Source organism: Psammomys obesus, unplaced genomic scaffold (assembly GCF_907164565.1).
Source record: "Psammomys obesus unplaced genomic scaffold, mPsaObe1.curated_primary_1811, whole genome shotgun sequence".
Taxonomy (NCBI): Eukaryota; Metazoa; Chordata; class Mammalia; order Rodentia; family Muridae; genus Psammomys; species Psammomys obesus.
Window position 1 is genome coordinate 2,733,643 of NW_026589447.1, and position 10,456 is coordinate 2,744,098.

Sequence of the window (10,456 nt, forward strand, 5' to 3'; positions counted from 1 at the left end):
CTTTCTTTCTTTCTTTCTTTCTTTCTTTCTTTCTTTCTTTCTTTCTTCCTTCCTTCCTTCCTTCCTTCCTTCCTTCCTTCCTTCCTTCCTTCCTTTCTTTCTTTCTTTCTTTCTTTCTTTCTTTCTTTCTTTCTTTTTAAAGCTAATCTGAAGTGAGTTTTCTCAGCTTCCACCCCGAACCCAGCACTACCAGCTGTCAAATGGGGTGATGTCAAAGGAGCAGCCGTTAGAGTCCCTCAGAGGAGAGCTGATCTAATCGGCCATGCATGATTAAACCTAAGAGATGGCAAAGATCCAGACATAAGACGGCCATATGATGACAGTGTACATCCTTAGAGTGTGTTCTGTCGTTGTAAGTGAGAGAACCTTGGTAGCATACAAAAAGTCAGACTGTTAGTACTACTGTATTTTTTTTTTTTTTTTGGTTAGCTTTTAGTGAAAATAGTCTTGGAAATTTCACCATTATTATAGAAATAGAACGGAGAAGAAAACCGTATAAAAACCCTTGACAGGCTTTAGCATAGATGTTCACAAGACTGATGGTTTTGTTTGTTTGTTTGTCACCATTATTTAATACAAAATAAAAGGCTTTTTGTTTGGTTTAAGAGTTTGAAGCGGGCCAGTGATTATGCTGCGAAGACAAGAGCCCTTCTGGCTGAGGCCCCATTCCAATAGCCACTAGGCTTCCTCTACGCACAGGCCATCCAGCGCATGTCCCAGGTACCTGTTGCACTGATTATGAAGCCACTGGCCACTGCCATGTGTGTTGCACACGTGCCACCATGCCCTTCCTGATGAACACCCTGAAGGAAGTCACCCAGCTGTTTCTCAGTCCCAGGGCTGGTGGTTGGTTTTAGATTTATGTTGACTGTTGATACTTATTTACTGTATAAATATAATTTATCATTTGTATCATGAAAAAAAAAGAGTTTGAAGCATCTTTTATTAGAAGGCATAACAGACATTTGGTCTCCTTTATTATAACCCTGTGGGGAGCATTAAGAGATAAAGTTAATGAGGAAAATTTCTCAACATCATGATTGACCTACGTTTTGTTTAGTAAAGTGAAATGTAATCATGTGGCTTGCTGGACTGAGTACCAGAGCCCTGTAGGAAGAGAATTAACTGTATAAACAGCTCTTTGTTATCAGACTTCTGTGTAAGGAACAATGCTTGGAAACATTGTAGAAGTTAGTTAAAGTCAGTATCTAGTTGAAAACTTAAAGGAGAAATGGAATCCATTTTTTTTTTATTTTTTGTAATAGGATTATATAGCAGTGTCCCAAGGATTACAGTGTAAAGGGATATATTGAAGTTTTGAGAATCATAGGTGAGAAATAATAATGTCTGAGGAATGTAGGCAATCCTTTGGACTGTTAAAGAAGCATACTGATAATCTTAATTCTGGTTATTCTTTTCTGCTGAGTGTTTCAGGTGATGTAGGTTGTGAAAATTACTTTTTTATTTTAACTGTTAAGGCCAGTTGAATAACTCGCCCACTGGTCCTCAGGGGTCACTTTGGACTGGGTGGAATCTCTGGCTCCCAGTCTTTTTATTGTTAACCAGTTAGTCTACCTGTGTCAGTATAAAACAAGGCCTTACTTGACCATTGTTTTACTTGGAGGCAAGAAGGAAATTTTTCTCCATGTTGACCTTTCTTTTTGTAGACTGGACATTGGTTAGGTGGGATATCCATGGCCTCCCCTGGTTACGGAATATTTTAAAAGATGCTCCACAGTCCCCTGGGATCTAGTCTAGTTGACCTTGGAGGACAAGAGGGAAAATATTTCCTGTTTAATCCTTCTAACTACATCAGTACAGGCCTCCAAGCATAGTCACTGAACACCCAGAAGACCACTTAGATATACCATTCGGATAAATGAGCTTTGGTTAGACATACGTTTTAGCTAGTCCTTATAATTGTTGATCTTTGACCTTAAAAACTACATAAAGAATTTTAGTGGACCTTTTTAATTTGCTTTTAGAAAAGCTTCAAGGTTTGGGAAAAAGACTAAAATTACCTTCCTGAGCATTTGAGGGTTTAACTTGTTCCAGTTATACAGGAGGCAAGCCAGGGGTTATCCAGAGAAGTATATCAGCTTTCTTTTAACGTTTTCTGTAGTACAGATCAAGGTGAAAAGCTTTTTTAAAAGATAGAGGCTAGTTCCCTTCTAACCTTATCTGTAGGACAGATCAAGGTGAGGAGCACCTGAAGCTGAAGAGATAGGACTTAAAAAAAAAGCTACACAGTGCTGAAGTGCCTGTTGTTTGTAGTGACATACAATAAAGTAACCTCTTGCTTCATGCAGAGAGGAGTTGGACCCCAGCTTGTCTCAATTAGTCTGAACACGTGATAGCTAATGAGATGGTACCAGGCCCTTGGCCTGACATTCTTGCTGAGAGTTCCCTGGAGGTCCCAGAAGGGATAGGGCAGGGGTATATTATTCTAGATGAAATAGGAAGAGGCCTCCCTGATCTCATGTAAGTTTATAGTATATCATTTTTTTTTAAATTTAGGTAGGAAGCAAGCACCATAATCACTTATGAAAATACTTTAAAAAATTTATTGAAAGAGGGCTATCTGGATTGGGAGAGGCTCTTATGATTTATCTCTTATAAATTTGGATTTAAGTCTCTGCAAGGTAGAGAATAAAACAACAATAAAAATAGACATTTAAAAGAACTCAGAAGCTGATGTATTCTTAAACTTCTTCTGTTGTATCTGAAAGGTGAAGGCAAAAGCAAGGGCACCCAGGGTGCCATGTGCCAGAAACAAAAGCAGAGCAATGTGGGGCAAAACAGTTTTAAGGCAGTGATGGTGGGGCAACATGTTTTATGTTAACCAGAGGAAAATGGCTCTAGAGATGACAGGCCAAAACAACAGGCATTAAGACCCAGCAGAATCTGAATCTTCAGCCCCATATCCTGGCAGGCTTGATTCTCCCTTGCCTATATGAGCTGACAACTGACAGCAGTTTGTCTGCCATCTGTCAATGTAGCATTTGAGTTCCTGCGTCCTGAGCACAAGGATTGCAGTAATGTGTAAATACCTAGTCTACAAAAATCCATATTTTTTAAAGCCTGAGGTAGTCTCACTGTCTATCCTGTACAGAACTGGCTGGTCTGTAGTGTGCCATATTAAACGAGGCTGGCCTCAAACTCATAGGGATTGTCTGCCACTACTTCCAGAGTGCTGGGATTAAACATGTGTACCTCCATGCATGGCCAAAATGTAATTTGGGCATGTTAGGCATGTGTTTTACCACCAAGCCACATCTTCAGCCCTAAATTATTTTTTTCTATTTTCTTTCTTACTTTCTTTTTCTTTTTTTTTTTTTTTTTTTTTTGAGACAGGGTTTCCCTGTGTAGATTTGGCTGTCTTGGACTCCCTTTGTAGACCAAGATGGCCTGGAACTCAGAGATCTGCCTGCCTCTGCCTCCCTGAGTACTGGGATTACAGGCATGTGCCACTGTGCCTGGCAAATTACTTTTAATATAAGTAACTAATACTTGCAGCTTATTGCTCAGCTCTCAGAATAGTATGCTTTCTCAGAAAAACTGAGTCGTTTTGTCTCTTGAATTTTAGATGTACCCGTCTCAATTAAAGTATCCCAACTAAATCAGTAGCCATATAACAAAGAGCAAAATGGTAACAAAAAAATCCACTTTGCTGAGAGGTTAGAGAAATCTGTAAAAACGTAGAAGTAGCTGTAAAAAAATGCAGTATACAAATATTTAGATAGAATTCATACACAACAACATACCCATTACAATTGTGTGATTCCATGGATTTAAGTGTATTCACAAAATTTTACAAGCATTACAACACTCAATTTTAGAACATTTTGATACTCCAACAAGAAGTTACTTTTCAACTAGCAGTCACACTCTCTCTCCCTCCCTTCCTTCTGCCTCTCTTTCCTATCACACTGTCCTTTTTCCTCTCTGTTTCCAATACCCCTCTTACCTTAGGGTTTGATGAAATGCTAGGCAAAATTTCAAACTCCATCACTGTTCCGTGTTATTGAAATAGGAAAATACTTCATCTGGAAAGCATTTGGCCCCTTGTTCTTGCCATAGATAGTTTATACCAAATACAAACAGGAGACAGACAGAGCGAGAGAAGAGAGACGAGAGAGAGAGAGAGAGAGAGAGAGAGAGAGAGAGAGAGAGAAATTAAGCCACATTTATCAGCTAGGAACTCATTATTGAATGTCAGGAGCATGTTCAGATGTTATTGCTCTGTGTTCCATAGCAGACATTCATCTTGCACATTGGGCAGTAGTAATGCTAAATGAACTGTATTCTATGCTGCCCCGTTGACTTTTTATTAAGATTTATTTAATTTATTTAAATATTTAAAGATTTATTTATTTATTTAATAAATCTTAATAAAAAGATAAATAATAAATGTATACATTTATTATGTATACAGTGTTCTCTTTGCATGTAGGCCAGAACACCAGAAGTGGCCACCACCATTTGATTGTTGGGAATTGAACTCAGGACCTTTGAAAGAACAGTCAGTGCTCTTAATCTCTGAGCCATCTCTCCAGCCCTGCTCTTGACTTCTTAAAGTGAATACATATTCTTGCAGATCCCAGATGCAGTTGCCAGATTTTCTGATGCAGTTACAAAGATTTTTCACATCACAAGGAACTTTCTTTACTTACTGTCAAGCAAGATTTAAACTTTTCCGTGTTCAGGTGGAATTCTGCAGAGCTTGAAAAGCTATAGGCTGAATAATCCATAGAGAAAGTCCTCTACTCAATCAGATTCTTCAGTGTATTCTGGCGATAGATTCACCAACTTGGGCCCAGGAGCCGGGTGTTTGTGGACAAGGTCAGGGTGTTTAGGCCAGATTCATAAGTATATGCCCTAGGTTCTGAGAGAATGGTTCATTACAGGTAGGAAACAGTAAGGACAGCCTGACATTTTATTTGTAATTTGAGATAGACACCTCGTGTTTTACCTCATTGTGACTTCTGAAACGTTAGTTATCCCTGCCTTGACTACAGGCATTGTTGATTGCTTAGGTCATTGTAGTGCTGCTTTGTAAAAACTGATATATTGGCTTTGTTTGTATTTCAAATTTCCACGAATAAATCAGATAGAAACCTGAGGCTTTGAAATAATATCATTTCATTAACTTTCTTATTAATTTGTTCATTTGTTAGCTATGTAGGGTCTTGCTCTATCTCTGGTCTTGACCTTATATGATCCTCCTGTCTCAGGTGTCTGGGTGCTGTCATGATTGGCAACTTTTTGTCTTCAAATTTATTTTGGTGATTTTTTAATCACTGCGTTCTGGAATGATATCTTAAGTTATATCACTTGTGATGCAAACAGAGACAATATCATTAGGTGTATTAATTCAGTCACCAAAGAAAAAAAAATATCACGTGTCCTCTCATTTGTGTGTCCCAGATGTTATGGGTTCTTAAAATCACATAGATGCTGATGAGATGAAAACAGAAGTGAAACTGTGTGTGGATCAAAGTGGAATAATGGGAGAAGCATCGGGAGGCAGAAGGATATGGGAGATATGTTCAAAGTACCTTATATGTGTGCTTGAAAGATTTGTGTGGCTGTGTATAATAAAACCTATTGTAAGAGTTGGCTACCTATGTTCCTTTAACACTTTGTATAAGCATGTAAGTCAGTAAGGAAGAGCCATGAGCAGGCAACTGATTTATGTCAGAGACTGTCTCTTTTCCCCTTATTAGGGAACCCACATGGAGACTGAGCTGTCTATAGGCTACATCTGAGCAGGGCATCAAGGTCCTCTCTATCCATGGTCTTTGGTTAATGCATCAGTCTCTGCAGTCTCTAGTAACTTCAGGACTTCTATAAATGACTGTTTCATTTGCTAAGACTTTGTTTTGAAAGTACTGATTAAAATTCATTAACTTCCTTGGATAAAAGCTACTACTTGTGAGATGTCCCTTTGTTTCCCTCCCTTCAGGTCCCCCAGGTGTTAACTGTAAGGCCAATCTTGCTGAAAGGATAGTGGTGCTGACTATCTCTATTTTCCTTTCATTTTTTCCCCCAGATTATTCTTCTGCGGTCCAGAAATTTTCCCAGACACTGCAGTCATTTCAGTTTGATTTCATCGGGGACACACTGACAGATGATGAGATTAATATTGGTAAGTCTTCAGCAGCACTTAGAAGCCAATTGGTCCCCACCTACCTTCCTTCTGTTAAGGATGCAAAACAGCAGGAGGACCTTGTCCGTTTTGGTCTAGTGGAAGGCTCTGGGAGACTGCTGAAGAATGTTAAGAAAACATCCCTCCTACTATCCACTTCCCCTCATGCTGAAGTAGGGAAGACAGCTCCTGAACCTCCACTGAGGCCATCGGTTAGAATGGAGTATTTTTTTTAAATAATTTAATAAGTTATCCATGTGATGTTAGACAAGGTATTTCCCTTATTTGAGTCTCATTCTTATCTTCTGCAAAACAGAAAGTGATTTCAGAGGAGATTGGACAGTGGAAATAAAAGGACCTTTGTGCTGATTTTTATTCTGATGAATGCAAATAAAGCAAGGCTCAGCTTTAATTATGACTCTTAAGCCAAATGTATTTCCCTACCTCTTTTTATATATAAACTTTGTTGGGACCTAGCCACATTTATCCAAGCTTCATCTGTGTGTATTTTGTTTGGCAGAGCAGCTTTGGATGGCCCCCATAATTTCACCTGTTTACTTTCAGACTAGATTGAAAGAATTTGCTGAAGTAGATTGTAAGACTCACAGCCAAACTCTGGGCAGAGCTCAGGGAGTCTTAAGAAAGAGTGGCAGAATAGAAGGACCCAGAGGAGACAGGAGCTCCATAAGAAGACCAACAGAGCCAGCAAATATGGGCCCATGAGGGCCTGCAGAGACATATGCATCAACCAAGGAGCATGCATGGAGAGGACTTCGATCCCTTGCTCTTAAGTAGCTGATAGGCAGCTCAGTCTCCATGTTTGTTCCATAGTAAGGGGAGCAGGGACTGTCTCTGACATGGACTGTTGCCTGCTCTTTGATCACTTCCACCTGGTCTTGCAGGGGAAATGGAGGGGTTTTGCCAGACCACAGAGGAAGAGGATGCAGTCAGCCCTAATGAGACTTGATAGGCTAGGGTCAGATAGTAGGGGAGGAGGGTTCCACCTTCCTGAGGACTAGGGGAGAGGATTAAGGGGGAAGAGGAAGGGTGGGTGGAAGAGAGGAGGGTGGGTCTACAATCAGGATATAAAGTGAATGATTTATAAAAAATATTTATTTTTTAAAATTACAATTTATTCACTTTTTATTCCAGCTGTAGCCCCCTCTTGCATCTCCTCCCAATCCAATCCTGCTCTCCCTCCATCTTCTCCTCTCCTACCCCTCCCCCAGTCCACTGATAGGAGAGGTCCCTTACCCTTTCATCTGACCCTAGCCTAAAAAAACATGGGAAGAAAGAAGAAAGAAAAGGAAAGTATGCAGGGAAGAAGAAAAGAAGGAAAAAGGGAAGGAAGGAAAAAAGAAAAAGTGAAAGAAGGAAGGAAAGAAAGAAAGAAAGAAAGAAAGAAAGAAAGAAAGAAAGAAAGAAAAAGAAAACCTTGTTTTCAGACACTTTGTTGACAATATGGCTATATCTAGAGTACTAGGCTAACAGAAATATACCAGGCCAGAAAGAGAAAGGGTACAAAAGCTCAAAGTGGCATGCTTTTTGCCAGGGTCTGGGAAGAGGCTGTTAAAGGGTCTAGTTTTCTACAGAGTTCTACAGAGGAATGTTCTGGAGATCAAATGTACAGTATGTGAGTATAGTTAATAAAACTCCACTGAATACTGGCAATTTTTTTTAATATTAACAAAAAGATAAAAATAAAACCCACAAAAACAAACCCAAAGATCAACAACAACAACAACAAAACAAACCAAAAAACAAAATCCTACTTCCTTTCACTGCCATATTTCTATGGGTATCTATTGTCTCCCTGATGGCTTTTTGGCTGTGACATCTTTGTTTCTTAATATGTGACTTATGATAGCTCTTTAACTTAACTACCATTTGCCTAGCAACCTCAGAAACTCCTAGTTATCATTTGGCTATTGCTGTAACATGTATGTGTGACCTTTTTACATCGTAACTTAACATTTTCATCCATAAAAGTCACACCTGAGAAATGCAATATTGAATTTAAAAAGTTAAGCAAGTTCACAGTTTGTATTTGGCTTCATTCATAGCTATCCTGGGGGTTACTTATAAGCCTGTGGAACATGAATTGGATAAAGCTACAGAGATGGTGACTTAGCAAATTAACTTTTATTAACTTTTGTTGAAGGAGATAGGAAAGTGATATTGAAATTCCATTGGTTTATTGTGGCCACTGTACTTTTTGCATTTCCATTTTTTTCTTTTTTTTTTTAATTTTTTTATTAATTACACTTTATTCATTTTGTATTCCCCCATAAGCCCCTCCCTCCTCCCCTTCTGACCCCACCCTCCCTCCCCTTTCTGCATGCATGTCACTCCCCAAGTCCACTGATAGGGGAGGTTCTCCTCTTCTTTCTGATCTTAGTCTATCAGTTCTCATCAAAACTGGCTGCATTGTCCTCTACTGTGCAGCCTGGTAAGGCTGCTCCCCCCTCAGGGGGAGGTGATCAAAGAGCAGGCCAATCAGATTATGTCAGAGGCAGTCCCTCTTTCCATTACTATGGAACCCACTTGGACACTGAACTGCCATGGGCTACACCTGTGCAGGGGTTCCAGCATTTCCATTTTTGAAGCTGAGAATTGTGGTAGTGTGAGAGGAAGTGGCAATACTTTAGGATCTGGGACTAATACTGTTTGGAGCCTTTGAGACAGAAGTCTTTGGGTCTTAGTGTAAGTCTCTTGTTAGGAAGGAATAGTTGCTCCAGAAGATAATAACACAGTGTATGCCATGCCCTACTTGGTCTTGAGTTGTACATACTCTGTTTCACTGGAAAAATTTGTACAAGTCCAGTTAGATTGGAAAGGAGAGTTAAAATGTTAGATTTTACATTGATTATGCACAGGATCCAAATTTCCATAACGGGCTTTTAATGATAGAGAAAGGCAATACAGTACATTTCCCCCAAGTAGGAATCAATTACCTAGGTGTTATAGTTTGAATGACAATGTACCCCCTCCCCAAGGCTCATGTATATGAATTCTTAGTTCCCATTTGGTGGAAATATCTTTGAAGTAGTAGGAGGTGTGGTCTTTTTGAAGGATATGTGTCACTTGGGGGTGGAATTTGAGGGTTCAAAAGCCCACCATTGCCAATTGCCAGTTACTTCTCTCTTTCTATCCCTCTTTATCTCCCTTCCTCTCTCCCTCCCTTACTTTCTTTCTTCCATTACTTGTGGATACAAGATCTCAGCTACTGCTTCAGTACCATGCCTGCTTATCTGCTGCTATGCTCCCCATTATGATGGTCATGGGCTCACTTTCTGAAACTGTAAGCCTTGATCATGTGTCTTATCACAGTGATAGAAAAGTAAATAAGATACTTAAGAGAGATGGAAATTATTCTAGAGCTCATGAAGAAAGCCCAAGACTTCCCTGAAGTGTCACTTGATTTGCAGCTCCAGGTATCACCCTGAACACTGAACAGTCTATGTCCAAAGGGGAAAATAAAGGGCTAAATAAGGACATTTGTTTCTACTCTAGAATAAGACATTTGGGCCTTCATTTCGTATTGGTCCTGTCTCAGCTTTCAAGGCTCATAAATTGTATTACTCATTTTTATCATTGTTATGACTTAATATCTGAAAAGAAACTTAGAGGAAGAAGGTTTAGTCTCACTCACCATTTGGTGGTACAGTTCATTCTGATATAAATGGAAGGACTACAAGTGCTTGAGGCAGCTGGTCACATTGCATTCACAGGAAGCAGAGAGAAATGAACACGAGTACAGAGTTCCATTTCTCTTTTTTTTATTAAATCTAGGACCCAAGGCCTGGTGTTGCCCATGTTTAGAGTCGGTTTTCTGATGCAATTATTCTAATCCGGAAAATCCCTCACAGATATTTTTAGAGACTAACCTAATCTAGATAAGGCTTTCCAAGTGTGTTCTGAAGCTTCTCTCTTGCATTTTTTTAATCCCATAAAAATTGAACATACTAACCATTACAAGAATCCAAGGTTTTCGGAGTCATGTGTCTGCTTCATATTTGAGTTTTATTTATTAGCTTTGGGATGTTAGCAATGGTACCTGAACATACATATTGAGCCTCCATTATTCTCTTCTATTAACTATGGAGTATAATATACCTCATAATGTTATGTGAAATAAATAAAATAATCCATTTAGAGCATAGTATATGTAAAGCATTTAGCTCTGTATCTGGCATGTAGTTGCTGGTCAATAACTGAGAGCCGTTATTGATGCCACTGAGAATTTTGGAGAACCTAATGCGTGTGTGTGTGTGTGTGTGTGTGTGTGTGTGTGTGTGTGTGTGTGTG

At 39.3% G+C, this 10,456-nt stretch overlaps 1 protein-coding gene across 1 annotated transcript in view; it reads left to right on the plus strand.

The window, feature by feature from the left end:
• Ophn1 (oligophrenin 1) overlaps window positions 1-10,456 on the plus strand; it is a 389,706-nt gene that overhangs the window by 114,135 nt on the left and 265,115 nt on the right. Inside the window, exon 3 of the mRNA XM_055605072.1 lies at window positions 6,053-6,148. Within this exon, the coding sequence (XP_055461047.1) occupies window positions 6,053-6,148 (96 nt within the window). The remainder of the gene's footprint in view (window positions 1-6,052; window positions 6,149-10,456) is intronic.